A 20,859-nucleotide genomic window follows, 5' to 3' on the forward strand; every position below is an offset into this window, starting at 1 on the left:
TATTTACAATCCCATATACACAATCCTATACCCACAGTTGATCCAGAGGAAGGTGAAACATTCACAGAAAGCATGATCCAATTTGCTACAGCAGGGGAAAAAATTCCTGATCCCTGAGAGGAATTTGGATATTCACTGGATCAATTTTATTTTATAAATGTTAGTATCCAGTTATATGATGAACATTTAGAAAAGAACCCAGGCCCTTTTTAATGCAATCTATTGAGCTGGCCAGGACCATCTCTGGAGGGAGTCTATTCCACATTTTCACAGCTCTTACTGTAAAGAAACCTTTCCATATTTGGAGATGTAATCTCTTTTCCTCTAGATGTAAAGAGTGCCCCCTTATTCACTTTAAGGCCATTACAGAGGACAACTCAACACAAAGTTCACTAAATGGACACCTTGTGTATGTGTACATGTTGATCATATCCCCGCTAATCTCCTCTTCTCAAGAGTGAATAAATTTAGTTCCTCTAATCTTTCCTCATAGCTGAGCTCCCCCATGCCTCTTATCAGTTTGGTTGCCCTTCTCTGCCCTTTCTCCAGTTCCCCGATATCCTTTTTGAGAACTGGTGCCCAAAACTTAACTGCATATTCCAGATGAGGTCTTACTAATGATTTGTACAGGGGGGCAAAATGATATCTCTCTCTCTGGAGTCCATACCTCTCTTAATACAAGAAAGGACTTTGCTCACTTTGGAAAACGCAGCTTGGCATTGCATGTTATTATTAAGCTTATGATCTACCAAAACCCCCAGATCCTTCTCCACTATGGATTCCCCCCATTGTACTCCCCCTAGTATGTATGATGCATGCATATTCTTAGCCCCCAAGTGCATAACTTTACATTTATCAACATTAAACCTCATTTGTCGCCCAATTAAACATTGCTTTGAAATCGGCTTGTAAGTTGGAGACATCCTGTAAGGATGTTATTCCATTGCAGTTTGGTGTCATCTGCAAAGACTGAAATGGTATTTTTAATCCCAAACCCTATATCATTTATAAAGATAATAAAAAGTAAGGGTCCCAGCACTGAACCTTGGGGTACACCACTGATAACCTTAGACCATTCAGAGTAAGAATCATCAACCACTACTCTCTGAATTCTATCTTTTAGCCAGTTTTTGATCCATTTACAAACTGATCTTTCCAGGCCTTTAGACTTTACCGTACACATTAGTCATGTATGGGGGAACTGTTTCAAAAGGCTTTTTCAAAATCCAAGTATACTACTTCCACAGCCACCCCCCCTGTGAATGGGCCATATGTATAACATGGGAGTTTTGAATTTTTTGAGGCGATTGGTCCATCATTCATACATGATGGTATTATATTTTTCAATTGGAGGCTGTACTGAGATTATACATTCATTTTCTAAGATTATTTGCTTTACATCTTTGGTGAAAATGTTGGGATTTATATGAGCATATATTACCAGGGTAATTTACATTTTTATTGTATGTATTTATCTGTGAGTCTTAAAGAGGAACTGCAGTCTGCTCACATAATTTGTATTAAAAACATATTTGCCATTCTGAAGCTTCCCTCCAACCAATTTGCATATTATTTTATATATACTGTGATTCTGTACTTGCCAAATATGCTGCAGAAATCTCCCTCTACTAAGTCTGGCTGCAGCCATTTTAACTGTGGGCAGCTAAAGCTGCTGCCTGTTCACTTCCTGGATTTATACAGACGCACAGAGGCACACCTCCAGCTTTGCAGCTCTGCAGCTCTCATTGGTCCTCTAATGATTCATCCTCCCTCCCTTCCTGGCAAACTCTCACAAGAGTGCGAGAGAGCTGTACATGATGTCATAATCCTAGGCTAATGACCATACAAGAAACAGGAAGTGGGCTGTATAAGGTATTTACTGGCAGCAGTCATGTACCAGTACACTAGACTTGCTTGGCTTATAGGATTGGGGACTGCTAGACGTGATGCTACACTAAGCTTTATTCCCTGACCAGAGGCGAGCATTACATGCCTATGGTATTAAATATGTCTTGTCACTGCTATACCAAGAAACCCCACCCTTTTCCCTTAGTGACCACACCACACAAAATTGGAGTTAAATTGGCCATAGCAGCCTTTTTATTAAACAAATATAAATAACCAATAATTAAAATTAATAACATAAAAACAGACCAGACTGTTTATTAAAGAGAAAGGGCTACAAGGTCCTAATAGGCATAAAACCCAGGACAGTACCATCTTGTCACTTCACAGGCCTCCAGCCGCAAAAAAACACCAACTCGGAGACAACTAGCAGGTACACATCCACCACCTGGAAGCCGTACCTCAGATGGGTCCCTACACCATACCTTTGGTGCCCATATGAACCTAAAAAAGGACCTTGCACCCCATCCTCACCACATCTGGCTTAGAACGACCCCCTTAATCCCCAAACCGGTCCCAAACCACCATATTCAGGGCGGGAGGGTGGGAAGTTGTTCCACTCTCTTCTCTGACTGAAGCCCTCCCCTTCCTGTCCACTGCTTAATTCCCCTTTTTCTCCACCCAGCTCAAACCCTGCCCCGTGCAGCCTGCTGACCTATCCTGTAGCCCTATACTCAGTACCTTAAACAAGCCCCTTTAACCCCTGTCATGCTGGTCCTGCGTCTATTGCTTTCTTCCTTTTACTCCGGGCCTCTCTATACACTGTTTTTGATACAATGTTGGTTGATTTTTAGGGATTGGTATTGCTGGTGGGAATCTCAGGATACTCTTTAACACTACACAGTTCGCAAATGTGTATGTTCCCGCATGTATCACTTCACTTTTGTACGCCTCTGCTTTTTCCTCGGTTTACAGGCTGGCGTGTTTTTATCTATCGTATGTATTTAACTCTCCTTGGCTATAGATGAATGTCCATATGCCCCTGAGGGCTTTGCTTCTCGATCCTCTAAGGACATCATTATATTACTATATGTGTCTACAACTTTGGATATTCTAATGAGAGGAGTGAGATTCTGTATTAGATCAACAAGGAAGCTTTCTTCTACCCATGGTTTTATGACTGTAACAATAATTTTGGAATATTCCTATGTACACCTTTTCTGGTTTCTGTGCGCTTAAAGTCCCAGAAGCCCACCTTGACCTTGTGTCCTTTACATTCTTAGAATACTCATGCTGTGTGGTAGAAATATCTTATTAATTTTCCACTTTGTTTAAAAAAAAAAAAAATATTTTACTTCCCCATTTTTCAAAAGTTTATTGCAGAAAAACAAATAAATCCTCAAAAAATTCACCATGCCTCTTAAAAAAGACCATGGGGTGTTTACGTTCCAAAATGTCGTCATTTGTGTGAGTTTCTACTGTCGTTGCAGTTCAGGGCCTTCAAATATAATATATACATGATAGGTAGTCCGGAAATTAGATGTGTAATTTATGCCCCTCGAAAGCTTGAAGGTGCTCCTCTCCATTATGTGGCTAAGCTGCAAAAAAGGCTATTCAGACCCCTTTTAAATTTTTCACTCTTTGTTATATTGCAGCCATTTGCTAAAATCATTTAAGCTCTTTTTTTTTCCTCATTAATGCACACACAGCACCCCATATTGACAGAAAAACACAGAACTGTTGACATTTTGTGCAGATTTATTAAAAAAGAAAAACTGAAATATCACATGGTCCTAAGTATTCAGACCCTTTGCTCAGTATTTAGTAGAAGCACCCTTTTGATCTAATACAGCCATGAGTCTTTTTGGGAAACATGCAACAAGTTTTTCACACCTGGATTTGGGGATCCTCTGTCATTCCTCCTTGCAGATCCTCTCCAGTTCTGTCAGGTTGGATGATAAACGTTGGTGGACAGCCATTTTTAGGTCTCTCCAGAGATGCTCAATTGGGTTTAAGTCAGGGCTCTGGCTGGGCCATTCAAGAACAGTCACGGAGTTGTTGAGAAGCCACTCCTTCATTATTTTAGCTGTGTGCTTAGGGTCATTGTCTTGTTGGAAGGTAAACCTTCGGTCCAGTCTGAGGTCCTGAGCACTCTGGAGAAGGTTTTCGTCCAGGATATCCCTGTACTTGGCCGCATTCATCTTTCCCTCGATTGCAACCAGTCATCCTGTCCCTGCAGCTGAAAAACACCCCCACAGCATGATGCTGCCACCACCATGCTTCACTGTTGGGACTGTATTGGACAGGTGATGAGAGGCTTCCATTGGGCCACTCTGCCATAAAGCCCCGACTGGTGGAGGGCTGCAGTGATGGTTGACTTTCTACAACTTTCTCCCATCTCCTGACTGCATCTCTGGAGCTCAGCCAAGGTGATCTTTGGGTTCTTCTTTACCTCTCTCACCAAGGCTCTTCTCCCCTGATAGCTCAGTTTGGCAGGACGGCCAGCTCTAGGAAGGGTTCTGGTCATCCCAAACGTCTTCCATTTAAGGATTATGGAGGCCACTGTGCTCTTAGGAACCTTAAGTGCAGCAGAAATTTTTTTGTAACCTTGCCAGATCTGTGCCTTGCCACAATTCTGTCTCTGAGCTCTTCAGGCAGTTCCTTTGACCTCATGATTCTCATTTGCTCTGACATGCACTGTGAACTGTAAGGTCTTATATAGACAGGTGTGTGGCTTTCCTAATCAAGTCCAATCAGTATAATCAAACACAGCTGGACTCAAATGAAGGTGTAGAAACATCTTAAGGATGATCAGAAGAAATGGACAGCACCTGAGTTAAATATCACATGGTCCTAAGTATTCAGACCATTTGCTGTGACACTCATATATTTCAGTTTTTCTTTTTTAATAAATCTGCAAAAATATGAACAATTCTGTGTTTTTCTGTCAATATGGGGTGCTGTGTGTACATTAATGAGGAAAAAAATGAACTTAAATGATTTTAGCAAATGGCTGCAATATAACAAAGAGTGAAAAATTTAAGGGGGTCTGAATACTTTCTGTCCCCACTGTATGTGTTTTTGCCCACCCAGCATCACATATATCAGATCCACCATTCTGTGAATTCAGCAGAAGTTTATTATATTAACTATTATATTTAGAGGACTATTTGGTCTCAATATACATTTTTGTGATTTTTCTTTTTATTTCACGGGATTGAGGAATATTTTGGACACTTGTTGCACTTTATAACATTTGATTCCACGTGGAGATATACATTTTTTTCAGATATTTTTTATATATATTATTATTTTTTCAGATATTTTTTACATATGTTTGGTGATTTAACCATAGTGTTTTTATAGTGATATTTATTTTTGCGCAAGATCACTTTATATAGATTTTACATGTTTTTGTGTTTTGTGATACACGTTTAGGTTTTGCTGCATAATTATACATTTATCACTGGATTTCTGTCACTAGCCACATTCACTAGTTACTCTTAGTAGCGCGAGGGACACTTTGACTCAGAGGTGTAACTAGAACCTTAGAATAAAAGTACCACAAAAAAAAGGCCTGGACAGGAAAGGGGTTTAACATGGCAGTCATCAATTGGTTAATGATAAAGCAAGGGCAATGCGATATTAAACATGTACAGTAAGTAAGTCAAGTGATCTGTCCAGAAGGAAGGGGTCTAGAGGCCTGAGTTGGACAGAGATGTGACTTGAATTCAGGATAAAGTTGCAGGACACAGGTTAGCCGTTATTCCATAGTAATGTAGCACCCTCTACCTAAAGGTAGGTGCTAGAGTAGTATTTCTTTAACGCAGGATCCAAGTGCAGGTAAATTTAGCCAGGCCTGTGCTTTAAGCTGGGCCTGGTTGTTGTGATTTGGAGACTGGGAGTGTTTAGTGCAGTGGTGGGTGTGGCCACCTGTGCTCTGACTCAGTGGTACCTCCCCTGCTTTCAGAAGGATTGTTCTGGAAGAGGGGTTGGAGCTGATGCTTGAGTGGCAGGCAGCTTATGTGAGGAGCCCTGACCAATTATCTCTGGGTATTGGCGGGGGCAGGCCTCCCATATAAGCTGGGGTCACATGCTGCCAGGGAGGAGTTCTGTAAAGTAGGAACAGATAATGGAGTACTGAGTTGCTGTTCCGGGCATCCCCACATGGGGATGCACCGAGCACAGAGGAGGGATGGAGGAACCGCTAGGAGGGAGTCCTAGATAAGATCTTCATCCTTAAAGAAGTATCAAGCTGCTGTGACCGGGGAACACAGGACTTGCATGCTGGAGGCGATCTGGAAGGAAGAAGTAGCAGTCAAGCGGAGGAGAGTAGAGCAGCGTTCTGTGACTGGGAACACAGAACTATTATTCTCCTAGAGAAAGATCAGTGCAGAATGCTGTGGCCGGGGAACGCAGCGTTGATAGTCCTGGATTGGCTGAAAGCAGTGGTCTGCCCATTGCCATGTGTCAGGCCGTTGTGTGGAGATACCAAGTCATCTCCGGCCTGGTTAGCACTATGGTAGTACCTTCCAAAGACTGTGTGGCTGTCTGATTCTCTGGACCATTGGGGAGAAGCAGCGTGCGCTTCTGGCTCTTTGATCTGCATGGAGAATCCCATCATGGTCTACGAGGAGGAATTATTCATAGTGATTCTTCTTTGTTTAAATAGAAGTGAAGAAATAGAATATCAGTATGTTTTGCAGTAAGAATTTGTACAAGGAAAGTAGAAGTAATAGTCTGCAGAAGAGTTATTCAAATGAAAGAGAATGGGGTGCAAGGAGTGTATCCAGTTTTTGCAAGGCCACGGCCACTGAATAACTACATACAATCTGCAATGTGTTAAATGCTATGGGCATCTCATATCATCCTTTTCCCAGTTCAAGTTGTATCCCACAATAAATATGACAAAGCCATGAAACTGACTGTTCATTTTCTTAATTGATCGTGAGAAGGATGGCAACAGGGCGATTGGCGGATTGCTAAGTAACCATATCAGCAGCCCTTACGGGGGTACCGCTACAGTAACATAGTTGGTAGTGTTGAATAAAGACAACAGTGCATCCAGTTCCAGTTATGGTCTTAGTTATATCCTTCTTTCACATTCTATATCTTTCCTTACTTTTCCTGAATCATTTCTTTCCCTCTCCCCTCTCACTCTTTTCTGCATTTTCTTAAAACCCAGGTCATTGGTCGGAGATAACACAGCACCAATAATACTAATACAGAGAACACAAGAAATTGAGTTTAGTGCTATTCTCTCTCAATCCTGAAATGGAGAAAAATACCAAACATAGCAATTAGTACATTTAACCTGTTCTGTTGTGCCTTGAATAATTTTGAAGAATGATCCTGTGTAGTCAGGTGTAGGGAATCAAGTGAATAGGGGGTTAAGGTTACAGGGAAGGTTCATGTTAATGTAGCTAGGAGCTGGCTAATATCACCTGCATTTTCAGGAAACACTCGTAGAATTGCTATGGTGAGGCTGTTCCCTCCTAGTGCTCAGCTCAGACTCTACCTTCAGGATTTGATGACGCAGAGTGACTGAGATCCAGGAAAGGAGCGAAGCATTTTGAGACATGTAGTCTATGGAGCCAAGTTGTACATTCAGTCGAACTGCTATGGAATACAAATTCCACCCGGCTGGAGAGTAGAATGAGATGCTGGGAAAGGTGATATAAAGCCTGTGTGGGGGAGGGATTACTCTCTTAGGACCACGGTCTGGATCTGCAAAGAGTGACTCTGCGTTAGATTGTGCTGTGGCTGAATTGCGGCCTCTGCAACCAGGAGAAAGAGAGTCATCATGAGAGGGTGCTGGAGCATCCACTTCCAGCCTCTTTTGGTCATTTAGCGGAAGCCTGGAGGCTGCTCTCATCACATCCATGCCAGATCCAGCTGGGCTGCAACATGGTGCAACACGAGGCCAAGTGCAATCCCTTGAGCCAGACCCTGCAGGAGATTGTCAGGACACCACAAGTATACTTTATATCACCCTGCTTGTCAGGACACTTCAAGCACTTCACTAAAGAGCTTGATGAAGATGCAAGACCTTCTTTTCTTCTAAAAGACTACAACATACCCCCCCCCACAAGGGATAAATGCCATTGGTGCTATAAGGCCCATACTTCCACACAGAACTTTATGCACTAAAGGAGCAGGTTCTAGGCAGAGTTTGCTGATTCTGTGTAAGTGTTCATGTTCCACTATAACCAGTTATCGCTGTTTGACAAATAACCCTGAAAGCAGAAACAGTCAAAGTAAATTCCCTGCAGGTAACGAGTTTATATTATTGAATGTCATTGCCATTAATCTTTTAGTAAATAAGATTCAACTGCCATTGGCTCCTGCTGCTGTCAATCAAATCTAGTGACACAGGAGCAGGGTTGTGGGGCTGAGTCCTGCTGTCTGTGTCAATGGATGCAGCAGCGGGACTCAGGAGTGAGCCTGCACGGGTTCCCACAGGGAAAGCGGCTTTCCGTGTGGGCACCCGATGAAGAGGAGGGGCCTGGAGTGCCAGCGGGGCACCCCAGAAGAAGAGGATCAGGGCTGATCTGTGCAAAACGATTGCACAGGGCAGGTAAGTATAAGCATGTTTGTTATTTAAAAAAAAAAATAAAGTAGAATTTTAAAAACAGCTTTTGTAAAAAAAAAGTTGTTCTTGTTTCTTCCATGGGACAAGGTATGTAAACCAGGCCTAAAAGTATATTGCTGGTAGGGTTTTGGACACTTAACAAGTTTAGGCCTGGCAAAACCAACCTAAAACCCACTGATTAGTTTGATTGTCATTTTTTAGAAAAGCAACATTTTACTTTTTATTATACTTTTTTGAAATTTCTTTAGTGCATTTTGAACAAAGGTTTACCGGTCTGCCCAAAGTATAAGTCAAATAAGGTCTATGCTAAAAGGTGACATAGAATTGTAGTGCGCTGACTTATTTACCAATGCTATAGTTTTATTTATAGTTCTAAGTTAGATGAATATATTATAGTATACAGATAGCAACAATGTAGTACATACAAATACATACAGCATATGTATATTTTTGGATGTGCCCCCAAATTAGTCTAGCCATGCTTTACAAAAAGTGCAGCCAATAGCTATGAGCAAACAATAGTCATATATAAGAAAGGGGGGAAAGATTCAATACAAAAAAGATAATATAATGAAATGAAGGACTAACCATAGAGAGCAGACAAATGGTACTAGTAGAGGTGAAACAGACAATCCCCTTTCTCAAGTCAAGTCCCACCTCCTGGCCAGTCCATCACATTAAAGGGGTTGTAAAGTTGTTTTTTTTTTTTTTTTAAAATAACAAACATGTTATACTTACCTTCACTGTGCAGCTCGTTCTGCACAGAGTGGCCCCGAACCTGGTCTTCTGGGGTCCCTCGGCGGCTGTTTCAGCTCCTCCCCGCAAGCATTTACCACCTTCATGCGAGCTCCCTCGCACGGTGGTGAGTGCTTGCGGGCGCGCTCCCGTGATACAGCCGGCGGCTATAGCCGCTCGCTGTATCACTCGGCCCCGCCCCCCGGCGCGCCGCGTCATCGGATGTGATTGACAGCAGCGCGAGCCAATGGCTGCGCTGCTTTCAATCCATCCACTGCAGCCAATCAGCGACCAGGCTGAGCTGCAATGAAGCTGACGAGGACGAGGAGCGAAGATTCGAGGCGTCAGGTAAGTAAAACGGGGGGGCTGGGGGCGGCGGTACTGTCAAAAGTTTTTTCACCTTAATGCATAGAATGCATTAAGGTGAAAAAATTTTTACCTTTACAACCCCTTTAAGGAACCTTTTTTGGCACAAGTAATCACTTTTAGAAAAACAACCCAAGAATTTAGTAATGTTGCTAAATTACTGATTTGTAATAATTAGGAAACAATCCATTAGAAAGCTGATCATAGCCAGAAAATATGTATATGACAGGTGCTCTTTATTAATGGTCTGGTCAAGCTTTAACTACATTGACTGTATATGCCGGTGGCTGCGGTGGTGGTTGAGCATATGTGGTGGTTACAGGAAAGGGAACGGGAACGGCACCAGGATTCATGGCAAGGACGACATCATTCTGTAACACGAACACCTTCAAAAGATAAAAGTACAATAAGATAAAGGATAATATTTTTGAGGAGGAAGACAAAATATTATGACCAAGGTTCAAGGATAGAGGGTATGAGGACAAATTTCCGAGAAATGCAAATCATAGAAGGAAAGCTCTTAGAAGCTTCATCGTGTTTGTAAATCTTTATTGTGGATTACGGTATGTTCATGTCTGTTTGTTATATTACTAGGTTTTTAGAACAATCCTCTAGGTAAAAAGAGATCTCTGGCATTGGTTCCAGGAAGGTCTGCAGCGGCGTAACTAGAACCTTCAGGGCTCCGGTGCAAAAAAACATGAAGGGCCCCCGCAAAACCCACTAGTCCTGAGACACTTCCCTCAGAGCCCGGGCCCCTTTACTCCCATCGTTGGGCCCTTTATTATGACCCCACAGTCTTACCCTTTCACATTTTCTTCAGCCGCCCCCTTACTGCCACCTTGGAGCCCCCCACGGTGGCGAAGCGTCAGGGCCCAGTCACAAGTGCGACCTTTGAGACCCTGGTAGTTCTGCCATGGGGTGAAATACTCTGCAGTGTCATGGAATGGGTGCAATGCTCTGCAGTATATTATGTGATAGTTGTAATGCTGTGTGGTGTATCATGGGATGGGTGGCATGCTCTGCAGTGTCAGTAGAGGGGTGAAATGCTCTGCAGTGTATCATGGGATAGTTGTAATGCTCTGCAGTGTATTATGGGATGGGGGAATGCTCTGCAGTGTATCAGGATATGGGTGGAATGCTCTGCAGTGTGCAATGTGATTGGTAGAATGCTTTGCAGTTTGTCATGGGATAGGTGAAATGCTCTGCAGTGTGTTATGTGATAGGTGGAATGCTCTGTACACATATACACACGCATACAAACAGATATAAAAACACACACTCACACAATCACAATCACACAATAGTTACATAGTAGGAGAGGTTGAAAAAAGACACGTTCATCAAGTCCAACCTATGTGTGTGATTATATGTCAGTATTACATTGTATATCCCTGCATGTTATGGTCGTTCAGGTGCTTTTCTAATAGTTTTTCTAAATTATCGATGCTCCCCGCGTAGCCTCCCTGGCGGTTTTCCCGAGTGTGGCTCGGGGTTAAAATTCAGTACCATTAGCGGTAACCCCGAGCCACACTCGGGATCGCATTGCAGGATCCCGGGGCGGCGTTACTTACATTGTCCCCGGGATCCTGCGATGTCCCCCGCAGTGTCCGAGGGCTCCGTCCTCCTCCGAAGCCTCTCCGTGCCAGGCTCCGTTCCCTGCGAGCGGCGCGACGCACGGGGGCGGAGCCTGGCGGCAAATTCAAAAAACTGTCAAAATCATAACACATACAGTACTGTAATCTTACAGATTACAGTACTGTATGAAAAGATTTCACATCCCTTTTGTCCCCAGTGCTCTGGCCCATGCCCTGCATGCAGTTTTACATGATATACACTGTTCTTTCTGCCTGGAAACTGGAGATTGTCCATAGCAACCAAAAAGTGTCCCTTTACGTCAAAAGTGGCTTTAGACCAGCTAGAAAACAGCGATAGTAAATTAGAACACTTGCAGAATTGAGCGATAGTGAATTGTGGGGAAATTTATTTTATTACTATTTTTTTAAATTTTTTTTAATTATTTATTTTTATTTATTATATTATAATTTATGTTTTTGTGTTTCAAACTTTATCATACCCGGGATATCTACTAGACTCTGGTTTGGACAGATTTAAGTGTGTTATTGTTAAGATTTACAGACCTACAATATAAAATGCCAAATTTCCATGCAAAATAATTGTACCGCTTTCAGCACCTAAAATCCGAAATAATCATACCGCCAGGGAGGTTAAACCACTGCCTGTGGAAGGGAATTCCACATCCTTACCACTCTAATGCCCCGTACACACGGTCGGACTTTGTTCGGACATTCCGACAACAAAATCCTAGGATTTTTTCCGACGGATGTTAGCTCAAACTTGTCTTGCATACACACGGTCACACAAAGTTGTCGGAAAATCCGATCGTTTTAAACGCGGTGACGTAAAACATGTACGTCGGGACTATAAACGGGGCAGTGGCCAATAGCTTTCATCTCTTTATTTATTCTGAGCATGCGTGGCACTTGGTCCGTCGGATTTGTGTACACACGATCGGAATTTCCGACAACGGATTTTGTTGTCGGAAAATTTTATCTCCTGCTCTCCAACTTTGTGTGTCGGAAAATCCGATGGAAAATGTCCGATGGAGCCCACACACGGTCGGAATTTCCGACAACATGCTCCGATCGGACATTTTCCATCGGAAAATCCGACCGTGTGTACGGGGCATTACAGTAAAGAACCCTCTACGTAGTTTAAGGTTAAACTGCTTTTCTTCTAATTTTAGTGAATGGGCACTTGTCCTATTAAATTCCCTTTCGTAGAAAAGTTTTATCCCTATTGTGGTGTCACCAGTACGGTATTTGTACATTGAAATCATATCCCCTCTCAAGCATCTCTTCTCCAGAGAGAACAAGGTTCAGTGCTCGCAACCTTTCTTCACAACTGAGGTCCTCCAGTCCCTTTATTAGCTTTGTTGCCCTTCTCTGGACTCTCTCCAGTTCCAGCACATCCTTCCTGAGGACTGGTGCCCAGAACTGGGTGGCATACTCCAGGTGGGGCCGGACCAGAGTCTTGTAGAGTGGGAGAATTATCGTTTTATCTCTGGAGTTGATCCCCTTTTTAATGCATGCCAACATTTAGTGCCCTTGTTATTTGTCTTGATATTCTGTTTGCTTTTCTTGCAGCAGCTTGGCATTGCATGCCATTGCTGAGCCTGTCATCTACTAGGACCCCCAGGTCCTTTTCCATCCTAGATTCCCCTAGAGGTTCTCCCCCTAGTGAGTAGATTACATTTATATTTTTGCCACCCAAATTCATCATTTTACATTTTTTTACATTAAACCTCATTTGCCGTGTAGTTGCCCACCCCATTATTTTGTTCAAATCTTCTTGCAAGTTTTCCACATCCTGTGGAGAAGTTATTGCCCTACTTAGCTTAGTATCGTCCGCAAATATAGAGATTGAGCTGTTTATTCCTTCCGCCCAGAGGCGTAACTAGAATCTTCAGGGCCCCGGTGCAAGAAACCATGAAGGGCCCCCACCAGTGGCGTTGCTAGGTCTACAAAAGATCTCGGGCTAGAGCCCATAGCAGCTAAGTAAGGAAAGTCATACACTTTGGCGGGCATACACATATATATAATATATATGTGTATGTGTATGTATATGTATGTATGTATGTATATGTATGTATATATATATATATATATATATATATATATATATATATATATATATATATATATAAAATATATATATAGTTACATATCTAAATGCGGATCCCCCACTTACATCAGGGTCCCCAGGGATCCACCACCTACATCAGGGTCCCCAGAGAGCCTCCCTCCTTACATAAGGGTCCCCAGGGATCCCCCCTTACATCAGGGTACCCAGAGAGCCCCACTTACATCAGGGTCCCCAGAGAGCCCCCCATACATCAGGGTACCCAGAGAGCCCCCTCCTTACGTCAGGGTCCCCAGAGAGCCCCTTTTACATCAGGGTTCTCAGAGAGCCCCTCCTTACATCAGGGTCCCCAGAGAGCCTCCCCTTACACCAGGGTCCCCAGAGAGCCCCCTCCTTACATCAGGGTCCCCAGAGAGCCCCCCCATACATCAGGGTCCCCAGAGAGCCCCCCCCATACATCAGGGTCCCCAGAGAGCCCCCCATACATCAGGGTACCCAGGGAGCCACCTCCTTACGTCAGGGTCCCCAGAGAGCCCCTCCTTACATCAGGGTCCCCAGAGAGCCCCTCCTTACATCAGGGTCCCCAGAGAGCCCCTCCTTACATCAGGGTCCCCAGAGAGCCCCTCCTTACATGAGGTTCCCCAGAGAGCCTCCCCTTTCATCAGGGTCCCCAGAGAGCCCCTGCTTACATCAGGGTCCCCAGAGAGCCTCCCCTTACATCAGGGTCCCCAGAGAGCCCCTCCTTACATCAGGGTCCCCAGAGAGCCCCCCTACATTAGGGTCCCTAGAGAGCCTCCCCTTACATCAGGGTCCCAAGAGAGCCTCCCTACTTATATTAGGTCCTCAGAGACCCACCTCATTACATCAGGGTTCCCAGAGAGCTCCCCTTAACTTCAAGGTCCCCAGAGAGCCCCTCCTTACATCAGGGTCCCCAGAGAGCCTCCCCCTACATTAGGGTCCCTAGAAAGCTTACCCTTACATAAGGGTCCCCAGAGAGCCTTCCCCTACATTAGGGTCCCCAGAGATCCTCCCCTTACATCAGGGTCCCCAGAGAGCCTCCCCTTACATCAGGGTCCCCAGGGAGCCCTCCTTACATCAAGGTCCCTAGAGAGCCTCCCCTTACATCAGGGTCCCCAGAGAGTCTCCCCTTACATCAGGGTCCTTAGAGAGCCTCCCCCTATATTAGGGTCCCCAGAGAGCCTCCCTCCTTATATCAGGGTCCCCAGGGATCCCCCCTTACATCAGGGTACCCAGAGAGCCCCACTTACATCAGGGTCCCCAGAGAGCCCCCCCATACATCAGGGTCCCCAGAGAGCCCCCTTACATCAGGGTCCCCAGAGAGCCCCTCTTACATCAGGGTCCCCAGAGAGCCCCTCCTTACATCAGGGTTCCCAGAGAGCCTCCCCTTACATCAGGGTCCCCAGAGAGCCCCCTCCTTATGTCAGGGTCCCTAGAAAGCCCCCTCATACACCAGGGTCCCCAGAGAGCCCCCTTACATCAGGGTCCCCAGAGAGCCTCCTCCTTACATCAGGGTCCCCAGAGAGCCCCTTTTACATCAGGGTTCTCAGAGAGCCCCTCCTTACATCAGGGTCCCCAGAGAGCCTCCCCTTACACCAGGGTCCCCAGAGAACCCCCCCCCTTACATCAGGGTCCCCAGAGAGTCCCCCCATACATCAGGGTCCCCAGAGAGCCCCCCCATACATCAGGGTCCCCAGAGAGCCCCCCCATACATCAGGGTCCCCAGAGAGCCCCCCATACATCAGGGTACCCAGAGAGCCCCCTCCTTATGTCAGGGTCCCCAGAGAGCCCCTCCTTACATCAGGGTCCCCAGAGAACCTCCCCTTACATCAGGGTCCCCAGAGAGCCCCTCCTTACATCAGGGTCCCCAGAGAGCCCCTCCTTACATCAGGGTCCCCAGAGAGCCCCTCCTTACATCAGGTTCCCCAGAGAGCCTCCCCTTACATCAGGGTCCCCAGAGAGCCCCTGCTTACATCAGGGTCCCCAGAGAGCCCCCTCCTTACGTCAGGGTCCCCAGAGAGCCCCCTCCTTACGTCAGGGTCCCCAGAGAGCCCCTCCTTACATCAGGGTCCCCAGAGAACCTCCCCTTACATCAGGGTCCCCAGAGAGCCCCTCCTTACATCAGGGTCCCCAGAGAGCCCCTCCTTACATCAGGGTCCCCAGAGAGCCCCTCCTTACATCAGGGTCCCCAGAGAGACCCTCCTTACATCAGGGTCCCCAGAGAGCCCCTCCTTACATCAGGTTCCCCAGAGAGCCTCCCCTTACATCAGGGTCCCCAGAGAGCCCCTGCTTACATCAGGGTCCCCAGAGAGCCTCCCCTTACATCAGGGTCCCCAGAGAGCCCCCTCCTTACATCAGGGTCCCCTGAGAGCCCCCCATACATCAGGGTCCCCAGAGAGCCCCCCCATACATCAGGGTCCCCAGACAGCCCCCTCCTTACATCAGGGTCCCCAGACAGCCCCCTCCTTACGTCAGGGTCCCCAGACAGCCCCCTCCTTACGTCAGGGTCCCCAGAGAGCCCCCTCCTTACATCAGGGTCCCCAGACAGCCCTCTCCTTACGTCAGGGTCCCCAGACAGCCCCCTTCTTACGTCAGGGTCCCCAGAGAGCCTCCTCCTTACATCAGGGTCCCCAGAGAGCCCCTTTTACATCAGGGTTCTCAGAGAGCCCCTCCTTACATCAGGGTCCCCAGAGAGCCTCCCCTTACACCAGGGTCCCCAGAGAGCCCCCTCATTACATCAGGGTCCCCAGAGAGCCCCCCCATACATCAGGGTCCCCAGAGAGCCCCCCCATACATCAGGGTCCCCAGAGAGCCCCCCCATACATCAGGGTCCCCAGAGAGCCCCCCATACATCAGGGTACCCAGAGAGCCCCCTCCTTATGTCAGGGTCCCCAGAGAGCCCCTCCTTACATCAGGGTCCCCAGAGAACCTCCCCTTACATCAGGGTCCCCAGAGAGCCCCTCCTTACATCAGGGTCCCCAGAGAGCCCCTCCTTACATCAGGGTCCCCAGAGAGCCCCTCCTTACATCAGGTTCCCCAGAGAGCCTCCCCTTACATCAGGGTCCCCAGAGAGCCCCTGCTTACATCAGGGTCCCCAGAGAGCCTCCCCTTACATCAGGGTCCCCAGAGAGCCCCCTCCTTACGTCAGGGTCCCCAGAGAGCCCCTCCTTACATCAGGGTCCCCAGAGAGCCCCTCCTTACATCAGGGTCCCCAGAGAGCCCCTCCTTACATCAGGGTCCCCAGAGAGCCCCTCCTTACATCAGGGTCCCCAGAGAGACCCTCCTTACATCAGGGTCCCCAGAGAGCCCCTCCTTACATCAGGTTCCCCAGAGAGCCTCCCCTTACATCAGGGTCCCCAGAGAGCCCCTGCTTACATCAGGGTCCCCAGAGAGCCCCTGCTTACATCAGGGTCCCCAGAGAGCCTCCCCTTACATCAGGGTCCCCAGAGAGCCCCCTCCTTACATCAGGGTCCCCTGAGAGCCCCCCATACATCAGGGTCCCCAGAGAGCCCCCCCATGCATCAGGGTCCCCAGACAGCCCCCTCCTTACATCAGGGTCCCCAGACAGCCCCCTCCTTACGTCAGGGTCCCCAGAGAGCCCCCTCCTTACATCAGGGTCCCCAGAAAGCCCCCCCATACATCAGGGTCCCCAGAGAGCCCCCCCATACATCAGGGTCCCCAGAGAGCCCCCTCCTAACATCAGGGTACCCAGAGAGCCCCCCATACATCAGGGTCCCCAGAGAGCCCCCCTTACATCAGGGTCCCCAGAGAGCCCCCCCTACATCAGGGTCCCCAGACTGCTGACCCCCCCTCCTTCAAGAGGTTCCCCATGTACCTGGCTGGTGGAGGTGGGAGGCGGCGATCAGCAGCTCTATGGTGTCCACAGGCAGGGGAATCTCCATGTGGCTTGTAGTTCTTCTCCTGAGTGTATACAGTGGAGAGGGTAGGGACCTCTGACCCGGGCATGTATCAGCAGTGTACAAGCAGAGCAACTCACTGAAAGTGAAACTGATACCTGCTTGGGTCAGAGGCCCCTCCCCTCTTCTCTCCACTGTATACACTGACACTGGGAAGAACTACAAGCTGCAGGGAGATCCCACCGCCCACAGGAACAATAGAGCTGCCGATTGCTGCCTCCCACCTCCCCCCACTGCATTCCAAATGGCAAACCAAAGGTGCAGGGGGAGATGCCGGGTCTTGGGCCCCCCCACAGCGGCAGAATGGCAGGGCCCAGTCGCAAGTGCGACTGCAGCGACCCCTATAGTTCCGCCACTGCTTCCGCCAGGTCGTTTATGAATAAATTAAATAGGATTGGTTCCAGGAAAGAACCCTGGGGAACCCCACTACCCACCCCTCACCATTCTGAGTACTCTTTTATCACTACCCTCTGAACTCGCCCCTGTAACCACTTTTCAATACATGTACTCACTCTATGGTCCATGCCAACGGACCTTTACTTTGTACAGTAAAGGTTTATGGGGAACTGTATCAAATGCTATTGCAAAATCCAGATAAACCACATCTACGGGCCTTCCTTTATCTAGATGGCAACTCACTACCTCATGAAAGGTTAATGGATTGGTTTGGCAAGAACGATTCTTCATGAATCCATGCTGATTACTGCTAATGATACCATTGTCATTACTAAAATCTTGTATATAGTCCCTTATCATCCCCTCCAAGAGCTTGCATACAATTGATGTTAGGCTAACTGGTCTGTAATTCCCAGAGATGTATCTTGGCCCTTTTTTAAATATTGGCGCTACATTGGCTTTTCTCCAATCATCTGGTACCATTCCAGTCAGTAGACTGTTCGTAAAAATTAGGAACAATGGTCTGGCAATTACTTGACTGAGTTCCTTAAGGACCCTCGGGGTGCAAGCCATCTGGTCCCGGTGACATATTAATGTTAAGTTTTTCAAGTCTATTTCTAATTCTGTCCTCTGTTAGCCATGAGGGTGCTTCCTGTGACGTGTCAGGAGGATAAACATTGCAGTTTTGGTTACTGAAGCCCCCCATTTCTCTCGTGAAGACTGAGGAGAAGAATAAATTCAATACCTTCGCCATCTCTCCATCCTTAGTAAAAAAATAGAGGTCAGATCATATTGGTCCCATAAAGAATGATGAAGGGAATCTGGTTACTATTTATTTACTTAAAGAATTTCTTGGGATTTTTTATACCCTCCTCCACTATGTGCCTTTCGTGTTCTATCTTAGCTGCCTGAATGCACCCTTACATTTCTTGTTGCATTCTTTGAAATGCTGGAATGTTGATGATGATCTCTCATGCCCTGTACACACGGTCGGACATTGTTCGGACATTCCGACAACGAAATCCTAGGATTTTTACAGACGGATGTTGGCTCAAACTTGTCTTGCATACACACGGTCACACAAAGTTGTTGGAAAATCCGATCGTTCTAAACGCGGTGACGTAAAACAGGTACGTCGGGACTATAAACGGGGCAGTGGCCAATATATTTCATCTCTTTATTTATTTTGAGCATGCATGGCACTTTGTCCGTCGGACACACGACACACTTTGTCCGTTTGTGTACACACGATCGGAATTTCCGACAACGGATTTTGTTGTCGGAAAATTTTATATCCTGCTCTCAAACTTTGTGTGTCGGAAAATCCGATGCAAAATGTGTGATGGAGCCTACACACCGTCAGAATTTCCGACAACAAGGTCCTATCACACATTTACCATCGGAAAATCCGACCGTGTGTACAAGGCATCAGTCTTGTATTTTTTTAAGGCCTTCTCCTTTGCTTTTATATGCATTTTTACGTTGGAGTTAAGCCACCCAGGACTTTTATTAGCTCTTTTAAATTTATTTCCCATTGGGATGCACTGGCTAATGTCCTTATTTAATATGCTCTTAAAGCATACCCATTTTTCCTTTTGTGTTCTTTGTTCCTAAAAATCACAATCACAAAAAAATTACAATCACTCACACACTTACACAATCACACTCAAACACAATCACACAAACACATGCCGATTCCCCTGCTCATCCAGCCAGCCACTGCTGCCACCGGTCACACAGGCAGCGGAACTGACACACACAGAACTACAGCAGCTGCCGGGGATTTCCCCTCTCCCTCTCTTCTCTGTGCTGCCATGCCGGTGTGGGTGGCGCAGCAAGGGCAGCCGACTGTTCTGCTCCTTTCCCCTGTTTCCTCATTGGCAGGGGGAAAGAATGAACCAATTACAGAGGAGCTGGAGAGGATCACCGTAGGCTATGTAGTCCTAAAGAAGCACGGCCCTACAACACTGAATGGACAGTGGACTGCAGCCCCCAGCATGCAGGGGGGGGTGCTGGACCATGGGGTAACCAGAGGAGACCATAAGGCGACCGATGAGAAGAAGCTGATGCCCTTTGTCAGTGACTTGGTGAGGAGATCTGAGAGCCTCTCTCTATGAGCCACACGGGCCTCCCAAAGCAGGGGCGGGGTCGCCATTGCAACCCCTGCAACCCCCCTAGCTACGCCACTGAAGATCCAGTTACTGCTTATCTAAACAATTTTTTTGGTGCTGGAACCTTAGGTGGATGTTAGTTGCTACAAATGATTGGTTTTATCAAAACTATACTGTTACTGTCTTAACTGGGCATCTAGGAGATATGTGGGCTGCTTTTGTACACTAGGGACCCTTCCACTTTGGGATGTAAAGTAATAGTTGGATCATGGGATGCAACATGTACCAGCTGCTGAAGAGGACTGAGACTCTTTAATAAACATTTTTAGATTTTATCTGCAGTCATTCTTTTAAGTCCTGATGAAGGGAGCACAACGAGGCCCCTAAAATGTGTTGGCTATTAAGTTTACTACATGCTTGGAATAAACCTCTTTTATGGATTTCAACATTTTGTGCCAATCTTCTGATCCATTTAGTACATATCTGAACTTGTGACACCTTTATCTTACCATCTATTACATATATATCCACACTTAATAGGGGATCAATTAGTCTAGAGTCACTTTTGTAGCAATCACCAATTATGCTGCCGAACTAAGGGCACCTATAAGCATGGGGCTTGTTCAACTTGCAAATAGGTATACGCTGACAAATTTTGCTAATTGTAACACACAGGGAGTTATTTATCTCCTCCTTCATGGTTTGCGAAGGCCATTTTGGCAGAAAACAAAATGTCCATTTTAAGTGAGAATTTCAGACCATGTCCCAGACATATGTTAAGAAAATATCCAATCACCTTTAGCCCGCCATGCTTTATACAATCATAATGATAACATGGAATCCCCCTTTTCTGGGTTCTGGATGGAACCATAGGAGCGAAAGGTGTGAATTTGTTAAATATCTTTTGAGATTGGAGAGCAGGTGGATCTATAAATTAAGGGCCCATAATTTTCTGGGCCTAAATAATTCAAATAATTTTGCCTGTATTTTGGATTCTTAGATTTGCTCCTGAAATTTTGGAATAAGGAGGGAGAGGGGGTTATTTGTGGAAAAATTGCCAACTTGTTTTCAGTCATTTCTATATTGTTTTTTGTCTATTAGTTCAATTCCAATGACTGTATCGTGACAACTTAGTTGGCTTTCGTTTGGCCTTCTATTTGGTTTTCTTCCTTTTGTCTTGTATATATTATGGGGCCACATGTAGTGCATATGTCTTGAC

General features: G+C 46.2%; 1 protein-coding gene across 2 annotated transcripts in view; it reads right to left on the reverse strand.

Annotated features, from left to right (window-relative positions):
* Positions 1–9,753: 9,753 nt before the first annotated feature.
* LOC141106399 (membrane-spanning 4-domains subfamily A member 4D-like) overlaps positions 9,754–20,859 on the reverse strand; it is a 97,081-nt gene continuing 85,975 nt past the window's right edge. For both annotated transcript variants that reach the window (XM_073597161.1, XM_073597160.1), the window contains one exon: positions 9,754–9,924. In XM_073597161.1, coding sequence (XP_073453262.1) covers positions 9,790–9,924 — 135 coding nt within the window. In that variant the 3' untranslated portion in view covers positions 9,754–9,789. The remainder of the gene's footprint in view (positions 9,925–20,859) is intronic.

The sequence above is a fragment of the Aquarana catesbeiana genome, linkage group LG08 (genome assembly GCF_042186555.1).
Source record: "Aquarana catesbeiana isolate 2022-GZ linkage group LG08, ASM4218655v1, whole genome shotgun sequence".
Classification (NCBI taxonomy): domain Eukaryota; kingdom Metazoa; phylum Chordata; class Amphibia; order Anura; family Ranidae; genus Aquarana; species Aquarana catesbeiana.